This window comes from Poecilia reticulata, chromosome 19, assembly GCF_904066995.2.
Source record: "Poecilia reticulata chromosome 19, P_reticulata-male-v2, whole genome shotgun sequence".
In the NCBI taxonomy this organism is placed as follows: Eukaryota; Metazoa; Chordata; class Actinopteri; order Cyprinodontiformes; family Poeciliidae; genus Poecilia; species Poecilia reticulata.
The window spans coordinates 25,011,091-25,029,356 of record NC_088848.1 but is presented as its reverse complement, the minus strand read 5'-3'; the positions used below and the strand labels follow the sequence as shown (position 1 = coordinate 25,029,356).

The 18,266-nt window shown below is 38.9% G+C and overlaps 1 protein-coding gene across 1 annotated transcript in view; it reads left to right on the top strand.

Annotated features, from left to right (window-relative positions):
* The window catches only part of myo15b (myosin XVB), a 192,967-nt gene that overhangs the window by 138,204 nt on the left and 36,497 nt on the right, over nucleotides 1-18,266 (top strand). Inside the window, exons 41-52 of the mRNA XM_081600474.1 lie at nucleotides 3,860-4,025; nucleotides 5,796-5,886; nucleotides 5,998-6,244; nucleotides 6,495-6,601; nucleotides 7,547-7,606; nucleotides 7,711-7,786; nucleotides 13,986-14,104; nucleotides 15,997-16,112; nucleotides 16,418-16,559; nucleotides 16,704-16,815; nucleotides 16,968-17,310; nucleotides 17,401-17,464. Of these exons, the coding sequence (XP_081456600.1) occupies nucleotides 3,860-4,025; nucleotides 5,796-5,886; nucleotides 5,998-6,244; nucleotides 6,495-6,601; nucleotides 7,547-7,606; nucleotides 7,711-7,786; nucleotides 13,986-14,104; nucleotides 15,997-16,112; nucleotides 16,418-16,559; nucleotides 16,704-16,815; nucleotides 16,968-17,310; nucleotides 17,401-17,464 (1,643 nt within the window). The remainder of the gene's footprint in view (nucleotides 1-3,859; nucleotides 4,026-5,795; nucleotides 5,887-5,997; nucleotides 6,245-6,494; nucleotides 6,602-7,546; nucleotides 7,607-7,710; nucleotides 7,787-13,985; nucleotides 14,105-15,996; nucleotides 16,113-16,417; nucleotides 16,560-16,703; nucleotides 16,816-16,967; nucleotides 17,311-17,400; nucleotides 17,465-18,266) is intronic.

Sequence of the window (18,266 nt, the reverse complement as noted above, 5' to 3'; positions counted from 1 at the left end):
AAAACCATTCACACGAGGAGAATTTCATACACAGCAGTTTGTTACAATGTCCCAAATAAAACTTATCCAAAAGGTACTGTCCTAAATTCTCGGGATGAAACAGTAGGAGTGAAAAATGTCAGTCAGTGGTCTTACATATAACCAACTGTGTGTGAAGATGTGAGTGCTACAGGCCTACCGCACCACAAGGTGCAGCAGAACTCCAAATGGAAAAGAAGGCAATCCAGTTACTTTTCTCTAAGTCCAGGTGGGAGGACTCACCATCAAACTCAGAGGAGGAATCCACTTCAGGAACAATCCAGTATGCAAAAAAAAAAAATCAATGAACCTGTCAACAGACACGACCAGCAGAATAATATAATGTTTACTAAGCTGCTCTAGCTATAATCCATAAATCAGGTTTCTGCAGATGTCATATTTGACGTCAATTTATGAAATTGCTCAAATTTGCAACAAAGCAATTCTCTTTTCCCTCAATGCAGTATTTCACTGCAATATCAATTTTGTAAATTGCTAAATTATTTTCAAAAACAATATTAAACATTAAATTCTGGCCAAAATCAGTGAAAGTTTACATTTGAATAATTAAATAATTCAGATAAATGCTATTATTCAACAACGATATGCAGAACAAATACCCAAATGAAAGGCATAGATTATGCTCACCGATGTCAATGCGACACAATGGGGACAACAGTAGGGGTCAATAGCTCTCAGTCCGAACAGGTGGGAGTCCTTCCTTCCTTCCTTTCTGTCTACAGGTGTTGTTGTCTACAAAGAAAGAAGAGGCCAAATAAACCAAACTAGAGAGACCTTCTGCCTTAGAGAGCAGAGTCCTTCCCCTCAGAGTTATATCTCTGTGCAGCCAGAGGTTCAACTTTTTCTGGTTCTGTTAACAGGAGAAATGTTTTCAACACATCTACTTTTATCATTTTTGGTGATGGTGATTCCTAAGTATACAACAATCTGCTTAATTGGTATATTGCTTATACAGGACAGAACACAATCTTTAATAGCAAAAAGTTTTACATTTATTGACACTTAGATATAAACCAGAGGCTCTAGACAAGATCTGAATAGTATCAAGGGCTGGGAGTACTTGTTCAGTTACCCAAGAAAAAGTGTAGTATCGTCTGCTAGTTTGCTTATTAGTGTACAGTCATGGCCAAAAGTTTTGAGAATGACACAAATATTATATTTTCACATGATCTGCTGCCCTCTGGTTTTCATGTGTGTATGTCAGATGTTTTCATCACATACAGAAATACAATTGCAGTCATATTATGAGTAACAAAAGCTTTTATTGACAGTTAGAATGAGTTAATGCAGCAAGTCAGTATTTGCAGTGTTGACCCCTTTTCTTCAGGACCTCTGCAATTCTCCCTGGCATGCTCTCAATCAACTTCTGAACCTAATCCTGACTGATAGCAGTCCATTCTTGCACAATCAATGCTTGCATTTTGTCAGAATTCCTAGGTTTTTGTTTGTCCACCCGTCTCTTGATGATTGACCACAAGTTTTCAATGGGATTAAGATCTGGGGAGTTTCCAGGCCATGGACCCAAAATCTCTATGTTTTGTTTCCTGAGCCAGTTGGTTATCACCTTTGCTTTATGGCAAAGTGCTCCATCATGCTGGAAAAGGCATTGTTCATCACCAAACTGCTCTTGGACGGTTGGGAGAAGTTGCTCTCGGAGGACATTCTGGTACCCATCTTTATTCATGGCTGTGTTTTTAGGCAAGACTGTGAGAGAGCCGACTCCCTTGGCTGAGAAGCAACCCCACACATGAATGGTTTCAGGATGCTTTACAGTTGGCATGAGACAAGACTGGTGGTAGCGCTCACCTCGTCTTCTCCGAACAAGCTGTTTTCCAGATGTCCCAAACAATCGGAAAGGGGATTCATCAGAGAAAATGACTTTACCCCAGTCCTCAGCAGTCCACTCCCTGTATCTTTTGCAGAACATCAGTCTGTCCCTGATGTTTTTCCTGGAGAGAAGTGGCTTCTTTGCTGCCCTCCTTGAGACCAGGCCTTGCTCCAAGAGTCTCCGCCTCACAGTGCGTGCAGATGTACTCACATCTGCCTGCTGCCATTCCTGAGCAAGCTCTGCACTTCTGGTAGCCCGATCCCGCAGCTGAAACACTTTTAAGAGACTGTCCTGGCACTTGCTGGTCTTTCTTGGGCGCCCTGGAGCCTTTTTGGCAACAATGGAACCTCTCTCCTTGAAGTTCTTGATGATGCGATAGATTGTTGACTGAGGTGCAATCTTTCTAGCTGCTCTTCCCTGTTAGGCCATTTTTGTGCAGTGCAATGATCACTGCACATGTTCCTTTAGAGATAACCATGGTTCACAGAAGAGAAACAATAATGCCAAGCACCAGCCTCTTTTTAAAGTGTCCAGTGGTGTCATTCTTACTTAATCATGACAGATTGATCTCCAGCCCTGTCCTCATCAACACCCACACCTGTGTTAATGGAGCAATCACTGAAACGATGTTAGCTGGTCCTTTTAAGGCTGCAATGAAGTTGAAATGTGTTTTGGGGATAAAGTTCATTTTCTAGGCAAATATTGACTTTGCAATTAATTGCTGTTAAGCTGATCACTCTTTATAACATTCTGGAGTATATGCAAATTGCCATTATAAAAATTGAAGCAGTAGACTTTGTAAATATTAACATTTGAATCATTCTCAAAACTTTTGGCCATGACTGTATTCCTGTTAGCTATGTTGATACCTTGTACGGGAATCTTGTGAAATATCTGAAATTTTAAATATTTTTCTTTAGGATAAAAATGCACCACAAACCTAAACAGAAACTTTCCGTAAGAAGGAAAGAAGAAAAAATACATCCAAACTATTTGGATTATTTCTGAGTTATTATTAAGGGGTAATAAGTCATCTGACAGTTTTGATTGTGTCTGTTTTGTGTCAGTAGTCTGAATGGTTTCAATGGTTGTTTTCATGTGCAGTTCCGTCGCAACAAACAGTCATTGTGAATAAATTTATTTTCAATCAGTTTTTTGCACCAAAGAGTCAAGAATAATCACCGAGGCTCTTTAAATGTGTTTACATTTGAAATTTTAAACTGACATTTGTGACTGTATGCAAAATAGACCAGCAAATATTGCAGTAAGCATATTGCGAGGGAACGCAAAAGTGGAACTGAAAGTCAGCCAATGTTTCACAAGAAGTCAACAAAGTCACTAGGAAATGCAGGGTGCTTTTACCACAAGGCTCAACACTCAAGGGATGAATGAGTGGCAGAAATTTCTTGTACTGCTGTTGATCACAGCTGACATGCAGGTGTGCGAAAGCCCTCTGCTGGAACCTGGGAGAAAATATTAACCACACAGAGAACATTTCAGATCCCTCACAATTTAATGGATTCTCTATTAGATTAAAGTTTGAGCTTTGGCTGGGCCACTACGAAACATTAACATTACTGCAAGGTAATGTTATAAAAGTGGGACATTTTAAGATATTTTGAGTTGTCAATGAAAGTGGTGTAGAAATTTGAAGAGGATAGCTCCTGGTACACTGTACAATCTAATTAGTACAGTGTACTAGTGTACAATCTAATTGTACACTGTTGCTTTCATTTGAGCAACATGAGTTGCTCAAATGAAAGAAGTCTGCATAGAAGGATTTTGAGAATTTGAAAGCCTTGGTAGAAGACCTTTTTGATATAATTTTTTACCTCTATTTACATTACTGAAAGGTAGAAACACCCTCAAAAGTAAAATATGGACTTCAAAATACATCAGGTTTCCAGCAGCTTCCAGCCTCTGCTATGTTTTAACAATGTTTTTAGAAGTGTTTGTGTCATGATGTTAATTTTTTTTTCTTATCTCCCACAGTAAGGCGTCCTCCCAGCCCTCCAAATGAGGAACCAGACCCCCCTAAAGAACCTACTCTCAGTCCGGTCACAAAGGTCCAGCCTGAACCAACCTCCAACATCAGGGAAATCATTAAACAGTTCAACAGTCGACCACAACCAGAACCCAAGCCATTTGAGCCTGTCAGGTCAGTGTCAGTAGTATCTTGTGTTCTCCCAAATTTGAAAAGGCATTCAAATCATACCACACCAGGTTTAGAGCATTTTAAAAGCACTTTAACAATATTATTTTTAATTGTTGAAAATTCAGAAGGAAAGTGGAAAGTGTGCTTTCATGTAAGATTTAAAAACTGAGGGTGTTTATCTTATGAGCAGACACAGCTTGTTCCACAGCTTTGGGCCTGGAATTGAAAATATTTGAACATCTCTGAAGGAACATCTGGTCAGCTAACCTGAGGGAATGATATGGCTGGAAAAATACCCTTGTGCAACAAACTATTATGAAGCCCAGAAACAAATAAAAGATCTTAAAATGATATGTGGTTTTTTTATATGTATTTTTACATTTCAAGTTTACAAAGTTAAGCATAGTGATTAATCATGATTAATCACAGCACTAGATTATGATTCATTTTTTTAAATTGATTGACAGAATTAAATATTACATATGTTTGAGAATTGTACGCTCAAACATAAAAATAATATTGAAAGAATAAAAAATAAGGAAAATTATCACAGTTCACCTGGATGATCACTATTTGTCATTATGGAGGTGATGAAGAGGCTTTTTTCATTTCTTTAGTTTATGTTTTTTGTTTTGTTTTTTATGATTCAAATAACTTTGACAATAACTTAATGGGTTTGTTCAAAATCCTACAACATGACCCAAAACATAATACAACAGAAAATTCTGGTATCACTGGTTTTCCATGTAACTTCTAAGCATTGGTAAAGATAATGACATTGTCTTCAGACTTGCAGTCAAAAATATATCAGTTCTTCAAAACCTGTTTTTGCACATTGTCTAGTGATGTTGTGGACAGCATGTCGATTTTAGAAAGCTTGCGCACACTTTTGTGATTTTGGGAGTGTGGTGGTTGGTCTTCTGTGTTCCAGAAGAAAGACATAGCAAAAGCTCATATGCATATGGTACAGTTGCACAACACAGCCAGGGTTGTGTGAGGCATACAGTAGTCTGGATCAGGCTCTGCACCACCTCCGATGCTGCACATGCATGTTTAGTGAGAAATTTAAAATTGAAGTTGTAATGCATTGTTTTTGAAAATAAAAATAAAAATTCAGGCATGTTTGTTACATTGAATACACAACCTGTGAAATGTCTACAAGTAGCAGTTTAGAAAGTTTTGCCAAAAAACAGTTTTTTGGAACTGTAAGAATTGTTACGACCCATGTTTATCAACACTCAGAGGGCTAATATCAAATTATCGCTTGAGCAAATCTTTTGGAATTTTGTGAAAATGTAACATAATATTAAACTGTTAGTGCAAGTATTAAATTAAATAGAGTTCCTATGACACTACTACTAAGCTTAAAAAACGTAGCAGTTTAAATGTGAGTAACTTAAAACATTACTCAAAGTAAAATTCCACTCTTTCCAAATTCAAATATCTAGAGTTCCCAGTTGTTTAGCAATTGTTTTTTAAAAGCCAAAATAAAGTGTTACAAATAATTTTACGTCAGAAAATTCTAACAGTGATCCAGCTTTAAATAAGCCAGTTAAAAAAAGGAGGATGAATGATGGTTGGATGAAACATTTTGACAATAAACTTGCAAAAAAAATAGTATAGAAATGCAAATATTTTTAAACTAGGGACCACCCCAAATTACCCCCAAATTAGTGATTTGGGTTCTCTGCTTAAGAACTATTTTTCAAATATTTCTTAATGTGTACTACATATTATCTGCATGGATCTTTTTAGTTGTTATGTATCTTTCAGATCTCCTGCTAGAACATTTATTAAGAAGAGTGACCCAAAAGAGGAAGCTCTGGCTAAACTCAGAAACAAAGCACCAGTTCCACAACCAAAGGTAAGGAGGGGCAGGACATGGTAGCTGTAACTCCCAAAAAACAACTGCTTGATAGATTTATTTATGTTTTTTTTTTGTTGTTGTAATACTTATTTTTCAATTTTTACACAGAAACAATGGGCTTCTCCTCCCCCACCTCCGCCTCCAAGGCCACCTAATTCTCCCCCATCCACCAGTGGTCGCAGGGTCATTTCTAAAAACATGAGGCAGAAGCAGCGTCCATTGGAGGAGCTTTTTGGCTCCCAGCGCTCGCAACACCATCCCCCTCTTCCTCCTGACTCCCCGCCTCCTCCTCCAGAGCAAGCACCTGTCCTTGTGAACATTCCAGACCCTCCACTCATGACTGCGCCATCTCTCTGTGGGTGATTCTGATTGAAATATAGCTCAAATTTACAACCATAAAATGTGAAATTGCTGCTGCTTGTTTCACTTTATTTTGATAAATTACCAACATTAAACACAGAAAACAAATACTTCTTTACAAATCAATGCTTTATCAAAAAAGGAAGACACTTGTCAAACTTGTGCTTGACAAGCTGTGAAACTTTAAGTTTACTTTATACTATAAGGCCTTTAGACAACTCTGTACGTATTTGCTTTCTGTCCAGATGTGATGTCAGATGATGAGGGAAGTCAATCCCAGCTTCACCGCTTTTCTGCTGGGGTTTACTTCTCCCACTTCAACATGCCAGGAAAACTTTTCCTGCGAAAAGAAGTAAGACACACACATTTAAACACCCCTCACCTCACACACATATACACACATCCTTGTACTTCTGTACAAACTGAGGACTTTATATTGACTTCCATTCATTTTAGCAGCTCCTAAAATGAAAACAGCTAATCCAGCTATTTTCCCTAGCCCTATCCAGAGCACTCGCTATTCTTAACTCTAATCTTAGCCAAAACTTAACTCACGCCATACCTCTAAATTGAACTATTAGAGCTCAGTGGAACTGCAAAAAAGTGAGAACCGGTGAAGCTCCTCACTTTCCACAAATGACCTGTTTGTAGGTACATTTTGTGAAAGTGATCATGTATATGTAGCATATACATGATCACCCACACAAACTTAGATGTACACACTGAATCTTGAACGTATACTACACGTTATATTTGTCATTTTCTACCATAAATTCTGATTTTTGGTTAATCTAGATAGTTTAAGCAGCTTTGATCAGTTTTGTATATATAAAAATATTTGAAGAATAAAATATAAAGTAACTGCTACAACAGCTTTCAAGGATAATATTATTAGTTTTATTAGTTTATTTTAAATTTTGAAGAGAAAAAAAAGATGACCTGCTACATTGGTTCCTTATTGTTTTGGAGCTCCATTGATGATGCTCAATTTGTAAGCCATTGTCTCCAAAACAATTAAACCAGCAACCCTGAATCAGGAAGTTTTGCATTTGTATTATTCATAGCTCTGATGATTTCTTTGCTCCTCAATTTCATTCACCAAATAGAGTTTTCCTTTTATGATTATCTCTGTTACTGTCTTGCAGATAGTGTGCTTATTATGTAAATGGTGAATTATTTGTTTAAATTAATGTAAATTCTACAAAAACAATGCCAAGTCTGCCTGTTTTATAACACCAAATTTATGAGAAAATCTGAAAAATTATCCCTCTTAAGTAACCTCTCATTTTATCTGCAGGTGTTTTATCCAAGAGAACTCTTCAACAAGCCTTATGTGCTTAACCTGTTGTGTGAGCAGGTAACTATTTGATCGGCCTTTAGTTATGCATCTAACGTTCCATTCAATGTCAAATTAGAAAATCAAGATCAGATTTTATAACCTTTGCTGGGTTTTTTTTTCAGATCATGAGAGACACCTACTCTGACAGCTGTGTGAGAATTGATAGTGAAGAAAGAAGGAAAATGAAAGACCTTCTTGGTGAGAATTCTTTGGACTATGTCAGGAAGCCACATATGGCCTTACCTTCTAAAGATTTGCGCTTATAAAAACAGGCACAAACTTGATTCCATGCACAAAAAACAAACAGAATATGCAAAAAATTTGCTGGTCATCAGAAAGTGCAAAATACTGGGAGGAGGATATGCAAATGTAATGACTCATCACCAGCAAGCAATTTATTATACCAGAACCACATTGCGGATGGTGTTTTTGAATCTATATTTACAAATAAGTAATATGCCTTATTTCCAGATTATCACATAAGGATTGGAGGTAAGATTGGGCTAACAGAGTTGGAGAGCAACTCAGGGGACCAGGGGAGTTAAAAACAGCTGTGTATAGCGTTATTTTGATTGATCTTTAAATGTTTTTACTGTTTATCATGTTGTATGCTAATTTAAATTCAATGTTTTTTTTTTATTTCTTCGCCAGCATAATGACTTTTTACTTCATTTTTCTTTTTTGGCCGCTCTGCTGTCCAACACTCTCCATGATGACAACCAGTGGCACTTGCACTTGTATAGTCAATAATCTTTGTAGAACACCTGCAACACGCCCACTTACTGCGCATTCTTTCTTTTTTTTTTCTCATGAAATTTACTGTTCATTATTTGGAATATTTGTAGATCAAGCCCATAGTGTTTTATGTTCCCATTATCTGCCAATTAGTCAAGAACCATTTTCTAGAACTAGTATAGGTTTAAACTCCAGAGTTCCTTCAAAATTTTGCATCGAGTCTTTAGATATCAATATTTTACTGCAATATATTATCTGCAATGATAGGCTCTGTCATTGTTTCATTGGGTCTGCGGCCATATGTCTTGGACACTCAGGTGAAGAGAGGTGCGGAGCTGTCCACTGACCACCACCGGAGTTGGCTCCGGTGGTGGTCAGTGGACAGTAGAGAACGCCGGTCAGACCTGGCAGGCCCAAATGTGTTGTGAGGGTCTGCTGGGAACGTCTGACAGAGTCTCCTGTGAGACGCAGCTTTAACTCCCATCTTCCGGGGGAGGTGCAGGACATTGAGTCTCAGTGGACCGTGTCGAGGCAGCTTATTGGAGCTGTGGCTACAAGGTTGTCGGTGCCTGTCGTGGCGGCAACCCTCGAACCCGTTGGTGGACACCTTTGGTGAAGGATGCTGTCGGGGTGAAGTAGGAGTCCTATCTGGCCTTTTTGGCCTGTGGAACTCCAGAAGTAGCTGATGGGTACTGGCAGGCGAAGAGCGGCATGCGGCTCGAGTGGTTACTGAGGCAAATCCCGAGCGTGAGAGGAGTTTGGAGAGGCCATGGAAAAAGACTTCCGTACGGCTTCGAGGCAATTCTGGTGCACCATTAGGCACCTAAGATGGGGAAGTAGTACAGAACCAACGTTGTTTATAGTGGGGATGGTGTGCTGCTGAACTCGACTCGGGACGTTGCGGTCCTGTTGGCATGTTGGTGGGATTGAAGACCTCCTCAATCCCACCAACATGTCTTCTATTGAGGAAGCTGAGCCTGGGGTCTCTGGGTCGGGCTCTCCAATCTCTGGGGCGAGGTCGCCGAAATGATTAAGAAGTTCCTCGGTGGCAGGTTCCAAAATGCAACCATACAGTGTGGAACTCTTCTTTGTTTTATGAACACAACCCCTCTAACGAACAGTTAAGGGACAAACGAAATTCTTCCTATGCAACTATGGGTGAAAACAATATTACTGTCATCCCGAATCATCAAAATTCTTTTTCGATTTTGTTTTGTAACTACAAAAATTTCAACATAACACATTTAACCTGAACAAATATAACCTTACATATTGTTAAGCCTGTCAGTATGATAGATATTTGTCCATTTATGGTCTGACAACCCAGTCGTTATCCTGGGATGATGCCGGGCTCTCAGATTGTACCGTCCAGCACAATCTGAAGCTTGGTCAAACTCGGTCTCATCAGCGTTGGTCTCATCGACCCCAGGAGGCATCTGTGAGTGGTGAATGTCATGTGGCACATCACAAAACACATCACCTGGAGGGAGGTCATGGATGGCATCAGTCTGAGGGGAACCGTCCTCAAGGTCATCGTCCATGTCAGAGTCAAAAACAGAAAAATCTGGTTCAAATGCCATTTTGTTTTGTTTAACCTTTATGGTAGTGTCCAAAATAAATGCAACATTCACAGCAGAAAACCTCAGGATTATGAACAAAAACGTTTGTTTTCTTTAATGTTCAGTTTGTTTTGCTTTTATTTTTATCAGCAGTAGGGCTCATAGGCCAGCAAATGTCCAAATATAAAATATGAAATCTTCTTTAACAGATTATCAAACGAGCTCACAGAGGTGTTGCTCTCCGCTGCCACAGCTGCGGTATTTGTGCAGCACAGTCTGTCCGTGTCCTTCCGCAGTTCAAGAAGTCAAAATCCACAAAATAGTCCGTATGACAGAGCTCCACTGAAAAATAATCCACAAAACTCGCCAAGCCTTTCAGCAATCGTAAGTTAATTTAGTTAATATGCGGTGGTCTTGTCATTTAAATCTTCCTCTTCTGCAGACTTTCAGGAATTAAATCCGACCGGGACAGCTCATCGCGACGTCCAGCGAGGTGCAGGCAATAAATGGCTCCAGCACACTGATCACGACGTACTCCGCTCAGAAACTGTATCCACCTCGCGGAACAGACATCCACAAATAACTTGAAAATAATCACCTCTAGTCCGAAGCTGAATCGGTATCCAGGAGGGAAAGGTCCAAAATATGTTCGGGCGCCAATTGTGACGGTGCGGCGAGAGGTTGGAGAATGAGTTAGCAGTGGCGGTTAGCCACTCTAACCCAAAACAGCAGGACGCACTTTTGAAGTATTCCACGCTTTCAATTTATTTAACTTCGTCCACATACAGCCAGATCTCCACGGTACTAAGCATTATATTTCCATACATGAGAAAAGTAACGTTAGTTTACCGCTCTGCACCTCATCATCACCTATGTTCTCTTCTACAACAAAATGGAAGACTAGTTCTTCTTCTGTACAATAGTGCAACAACAAAGGAAATAGGCGCCCCCTTGAGGCGATACCTACTCATCTCTAGGAACCAAACAGCATAATGACTGTTACACGGTTCCCCTGTTTGAAAAGGGGGACCGGAGGGTGTGCTCCAATTACATGGGGGTCACACTCTTAAGCCTCCCTGGTAAGGTCTATTCAGGGGTCCTGGAGAGGAGGGTCCGTCGGATAGTCGAACCTCGGATTCAGGAAGAGCAGTGTGGTTTTCGTCCTGGTCGTGGAACACTGGACCAGCTCTACATCCTCAGCATTGTCCTGGAGGGTGTGTGGAGTTCGCCCAACCAGTCTACATGTGTTTTGTGGACTTGGAGAAGGCATTTGACAGTGTCCCTCGGGAGGCCCTGTGCGGGGTCCTCCGGGAGTATGGGGTATCGGGCCCTTTGATACGGGCTGTCAGGACCCTGTACACTGTAAACCCTAACAAGTTCACAGAACTTAAAAAATATTGTGTAACAGATAACAAAAAAATATTTTAGTGATGTTTTTAAATGTTTTAAGTTTACATAAAATAAAAATTACAGGTGAAGTTGCCTTAAATTATCTCAACATTGTCTTATAAATATTGATATTTCTCAACTTATGATTAGGGAATATTTCACTTAAAATTTTCAATATATATCAATATATTCAACTCATATAATGCTGGAAATACACTGACATTTTTCAATATTCCTCAACTCATAATCTGGGGGACATTCACTCAAAATTAACCCTATAGTGAAATACTGAAGTGACACTACAGTGACAATTGAACAACTTTCTTTATTCATTTTTTGTTATTTAAGACAATGTGCTTTTTAATCAAATCAGAGTAGCACGGTCAAAGCAAAGTGCTTGTCATAAATTAAAACAAACAGAAAAGATGATGACTCCAGCCCCTTATGATAAAAACTCACAAAAGATTCATGATAACCCTAACCCAACCCAGAAGCCTTATCTGACGGGGTGGACCGTCAGATAAGGCTTCTGCATGTTGGTGTTCCCTCTAAATCCTGAATATACCCAATTTGGGTTGTCTTGGCCCTTTTATTGCAGCCTGTGGGGTTTTTCCTGACTGGGAACAAGAATACAACCTGTTGAATGTGACAGGGAGCCAATCAGAAAGTGCGGTGACGTAAGAACGGAGGGGAATCCCAAACAGCTGACATATCGCGCAACTGAGAGTCCGGTGGATATCGTAGATGATATGTGGAAATGTTTATTATTATATGTAAAGGTCATTATTATGTTTATTCAGTTAAAAATGTTAACTATGAAAAAACATATTCACCTCCAAATCATAGTGCAGCAAATAGAGCGGCTGCTCCCGTCGTCTTTTATCCATCGCCTTTTCTTTTTGTTACGTCTTTTATCTCTTAAAATGACTCCACAAGCTATCACTATTGCTTCTACATCGTCATCCGTGTTTGGTTATTCTAAATTCCCGTATGCTATGTTGGGAGTTTTGTGGAATCGCGATGTTCGTGACTAGAATCGGTTTGTGTTGCTCCTGCCTTGGACACACGAACCGATCGAACCTGTTGTATTTTTATCAGCTCTGTGGTCACAGAGGTTTGGAGAATCGGCCGACAATCCTTAAATCTTGCCGTCTAAACCGGACTTAATACTCACAAGCTCCACTCCTCTCCTCTCGACCACTGCCCAAACGCTCTCTGACTCTGGTCGCAATGGTAACGTTTACATATCCCTTCAAAATAAGATACAGATGCGCCACTAAAACGAACATTTTACTTTCGTGAAAATTTTAACTCACGATAATGACTAACGGAGCCCTGAGCTTGTTTCTCTACAACGAGACGGTTCCATCTGAGAGTGATGGAGACAATGACACCTGAAGTGTTGCTGATATCCACAGCCTGCTTGGTCTCGACGTGGTGAAGCAGCTTGAAGCTTCATTGCCTCATTAGCAGCCGGTAGCCGCATGTTACGCAGAGCGGCTTGTAATGTGGGACTCACCTACCGGTCTGGGATAAATTCATTCTGCTGTCTCTTCTCTGGGCCTTTTCCCCTTTGCAAAGAAACTTTCCAAAGACATCTGATCTGTTTCTTACTTATTTTGCTGCTTATGGCCTCAGCCAAGTATCCGAGAGAATCCGGTTAAAGGTTTTTCAAAATAAAAGATCCTCCATACCCAATACATAAAACGGAAATATTTAATTATTTCTTGCGTGGCCCGGTACCAATTGGTCCACGGACCGGGGCTTGGGGACCACTGATCTAGATAATTTCTATGACAATAGAAATTTCTGCTTGTGGGCTCAATGTTGGCGCGCAAGTAACTGAGAGAATCAGGTTAAAGGATTTTCAAAATAAAACATCCTCCAGACTCAAATAATACATAAAAATACATAAAAATACATAAAAATATTTAATTATTTCTTGCACCCAGTACCACTTGGTCTGCGGACCAACCGGGGGTTGGGGACCACTGCTCTAATATATTAAAGAGCTTTTTAGTCCCTCGGTCTTGGGGGTTGTCAACATGAATGTTGAAATCACCGGCAATTATCAAACAATCGTAATCAATGCATATGAGAGATAGAAGTTCTTTCAAGTCCGTAAAGAAATTTTCCACATATGTTGGAGTTTTGTATAGAGTTAGTGTCAAAGTTTGTTTGTGGCCTTTTACCTCGATTCCAAGATATTCAAAAGACATAAAATTACCAAAAGAGATTTTACTACAGTTTATGGTATTCTTAAATATTGAAGCCACGCCTCCGCCTTTTTTGTGTTTTCTATTTTCTCTTAAAAAATTGTACGTAGGAGGCGCTGATTCAATTAGTACGATTGCTTCATTATTGTCATTCAGCCATGTTTCTGTCAGAAATAAAACATCAATATATTATGCTCATTGATGAAATCATTAGCCACCATACTATCATAGAACCTTCTTAATAGTGTCCTCTAACACCAAATGAACTCAAGTTCCTCATAAGCTCTTTATGGAAAACTGTCTGGTTGCCTTCTATTTAAGACTGTTGTAATTTACACGATTTCTTAAAATGTTATTATTGTTATATAATATATAATGCTTCCACCCTCTTCTCCACAGTTAGCAGCAGTTCTGAGGTTTTTGCAAGCTTCATACTTTTTTATCCTCTAATATAACAAAGCTTAACTTAAATTTCCCAATGTCATTGTGCCTTCATAGCAAATTTCAATGTGGGAACAAACATAAGCACCATTCAGGATGACAACATGAAGAAGAGAATTGTTATTGCAGCTCGAGATAACTGGAAGAACTACTTTAGTCGACTCTACTCTGTGACGGTAAGCTTCAAGAAAAAGGAATATGGTACATTTGTTTGTCCATTTTTGTTATTCAGGTTTGTTTTTTTATATTGCACATCTTGACTAATTTAATATCAATGCACATTAAAAGGAAAACAGATTGAATACATTTTCCAATAATAGAAATATACAGCAAATCTAACTCATACTAATACAATACGATCATGCAGACAGATTAGTTTCCATGACACACAGTCCAGTCAGATACTTTATGTTCCCTAAGATGGTCTTATGTGCATTATAACGTCAAATGATCAAACATTATCTATGTAGGGAAGCTAGATAATGTAGCTTTTTACCTTTGGAAGCTACATTCAGCTCCTGCTGAGTTCTCTCAGCAGGAGGGAACTTTCTTGCTCCCTCTTGCTGAGCAAAAAGCAGTGAGCGTGGATAAATTGCACGGTACCATACCACTCCAACTGAGTTTAGTAAAGACATAGTTTTAACACCATATTGCATCTCTTTTCATTGCTTTTACATTTCAGCTTAGAAAATATTTTAACAATAGTTAAAAAATGTCAGTAGACCTCATTTTTTGATAACATTGGTTTTCAAAAATGCAGCGAAGAGCTGGGAACATGGAGAATTTCCTTTGATGATAAAACTGAAAACTTACAAAAGTCGCAGAACGCAGACAGCCAGAGCAGAACAAAAACAGGAACCAGAAAGAAAAAGCAAGCAAGGGTTTGCAAAAGTTGAAACAGAAATGTCTCAACAGCTCTCCATGACAACTTTCAAAAGACCCTCCACATTGACTTTACTTTATTGTACAGCAATAAAATTTGGTACACTTGTACAACTCCCAAAGACCTAAAGAAAACTCTCTTGCACCCATACTCTTCAACAAACAGGAACCCAGCCATCTTGGATTGAAATTCCAATTTTCACTTCATTATGGCGATTTATAGCCGTCACATTTAATCCAACTCCTCCAGCAGATTTTGATTGATCAGTTTGAAACCTTGTCAGTTTGCTCATAAAGAACAGGGGATTAAAAGTTATCAAAATTGTGAGTATTTGAGTATGTTCAAGAGGTGTGGCCAGACCCCAGCCAAAGTTTGATATTTTGCTATGAAACACAAAAAGTCACTGAGACACCAAACCTCCACATCCAGTCCTCTATAATACTCAATAGTCAAATCATGACATCACCTAAGCGACACTCCCTGACAAACAGAAATGTAATGCTTTACTTCGAAAGGTCCATATCTGACCTAAACAACATTTTCTGTTTTATCCGTCTTCTTGATTCAGAAAACAGATAACATATTGGCCTCACTTTAAAGCACAAAATCTTTTCGCTGGAGTGCAAATTCAGACATCACGTTTACATTACGTTTGGCTCTAAATTCCACAGATTTCAGCTGATCTGCACTTCATTTGATATGATCAATCTTAATCCACCTCCCCCCCTCCCGGCAAGAATGCTGTCCAATATTTGATGACTGTGGTCTAATTCTTCCACCGCACTCCTTAGAATTCTAAAATAAAATCTAAAAAAGTAGCCCCAATCCATGCATTGGCCAACAATCATCAAACTCTGTACAGATGTGTGACTTGTCAAGACCTGCAGAAATGTCTATTGGAGCCTTGGTCCAAACCCAAGAGGTAGTCAGCCATTTTGGGTAAAAGCAACAGTTTTGTCTTTTGCACATGTCGTATCTGTGCAAACTCTTCCAACAACATTTGACAATCAGACTTTACAATCACTCAATACACTCTTGAGGCAGACCAGTTGTTCCCCAAAAATAACCAAAGTTATTTTATTAATAACTTGTGTAGTTATTAATAAAATAAGCCCTCATTGTCCTTTACATATGACATACTGTATAGTAACCACTAAAAAATATATATATTTTTTTTACATGCAGCCACACAATGGAGATGCTCAGGTTTTGGGTGTCTCTCATCGAGGGATTCGTCTATTGAAGGTGGTGAAAGCATCAGGCATCAATCCTAAACATCTCAAACTGCTTAAAAGTTACAGGTATCTATATTAGCCAATAATAGTCTTTATCTGACAATCTCCTTTTAAATATAGAAATAACTTCTGAAAATCCTATGGTTTTCCAACTTAAACTAAAACAGGGTTGGACCTGGCAAGTCATCACTTCCAGATCAAAGTTCTGACATGAACATACTAATTAACTAGCTTAAAAATGTGACAAATAATCATCTTATCTGCTATTGCCCTTATTTGTTTGAATTTTAACTCTAATTAAAACTTAACATTCAATGCCACTCACTGCCATCACTGTTTCTGGCCCAGAATAATATTTTATATGAATATAGTTTTGCAGAGGTGTTGTCTGTTAACCTTGAGGGAACAGACAAAGTAAAACTGGACCTTAAAATGGAAAACGTAGTGCTGCAGTCAACCAGGGCTCCTCAGATCACTGCCATGATCGAAGTTTTCCTCAAGGAACTCATCAAGGTGATTTTTTTTGGTTTTTGTAATTTTTTTAAAATCTCATATTTCCTTTAAAAGTGTTAGTTTGTCTTGGCTAAATCTCCCTTGCATCTTATCCCATTTTAGATTTTAACCATCTTTATACATATCTTTTTCCTTTTTCTTAAGGACTCGGGCCACATGGTTGCTCTAAAGAGTTTTGTAACGGATGACAAGACGCTTCTGAGCTTCAGTAAGGGGGATATCATCAAACTGCAGAAAATGGAAGGCCTTCAGACTGGTGAGATCATTAGTTCATTTTTAGTCATAATTGTATATTTATTGTATTTAACATTAGATATGCTAAGTATTAATTATTTCTACGAGCATATCCCACCCATGCCGTTAATATTCTACTATTTTAATGTTAACCTACTGTGAATGTTGCACTAGGTTGGGAGTTTGGGAGCACTGGTGGTCGTTCTGGTCTTTTTCCACTGGACCTCACCCAGCCATGTGCAGCCCCAGATTATCACTGGCTCCATCTAGATCGAAGAGATGACAGGAGAAAAAGCATGAGGAATGCTAAGCCAGCCAGTTCATTCAATGGCCCTTCACCAGTCCCCACCAGCAGACACATACCCAACAATCGTTCTGTGCTGTCTAATCGGGAGGCCATGAATCCATCTTCAGTAGAGGGCTTACAACACACACTTGCCCAAAGCTCACAAAAAGGATCCAACCATGACCTAGAGCTCTTTTCTGCTATGGCTGACTTTGCTACCAAGTATTTTAGGTAAGTAAAATTTTCACATAAATCCTGTTCATGTTATTATGTGTGTTTAACAGAGCAAGGCTAATATGTTGCATTAATTGGTGCTGAAAGAACGGAGACAACAGGAGTGCCAGTCACTGGAAGAAATTTTTCAGAAGCAGTTCAGCACACAGTGGTAAGACCCTATGAACATTCTGATTGATGTCCCATGTCTTCTGTTGTGTTTAAAACTTTACATTCAATTATCAGGAACATAATTTTTAGCCACTTTCTCTTAAGTATCTTTTTAAATGGCATTAACTTCAGCATTGCAGCTCATTTCAGCCAACTAATTCAAGAGGTTCTTCACCAAATATATCACATTTGTTGTAAATATGCACCTTTTTATACAAGCTATATTCTGTATCATACTCTCCTTCATATTCACTATTTTTATTCCATTATAGATGAAAAATATCCAGTTACTGCACCCTCTCTTATATGAAAACTGACATTTAAGATTAATCACAACACAACCAGACCTAATTGCGCTTTAGTCCAACCGGGACAATTCTTCATTTGCCTCTTCCTCTGATGTGCTTTTCTGTACATCAGAAAAGCACATCTTTTCTGATGTGCTTTTCACTGACAAATAGCCAGTCATTCTGGCTATTTGTCAGCCAGAATGACAAATAGAATGGGACAGATACCATAAATAGTGAGATGGTTGAGCTACATCATGCTTAATCCATATTTCAAAGTATTTTCCAAATAGCAAGCAGAACTTGGTAATAAGTTCTGCTTGCCCTATTCAGCTTGACAGAAATAGGGCAGAATCAAGCACTAAGGAAGGCAGCAAAAGCAACAAATAAAGCAGTCCTGATAGACAATTTACTAACATTGTTGCCGTGCTCTTCCTGAGCACGGCAGATGTCACAGACGGCTGACAAATATTCTAAGCTGATGCCTTGTTTCCTCTGCGAGACATGACCGGTGTG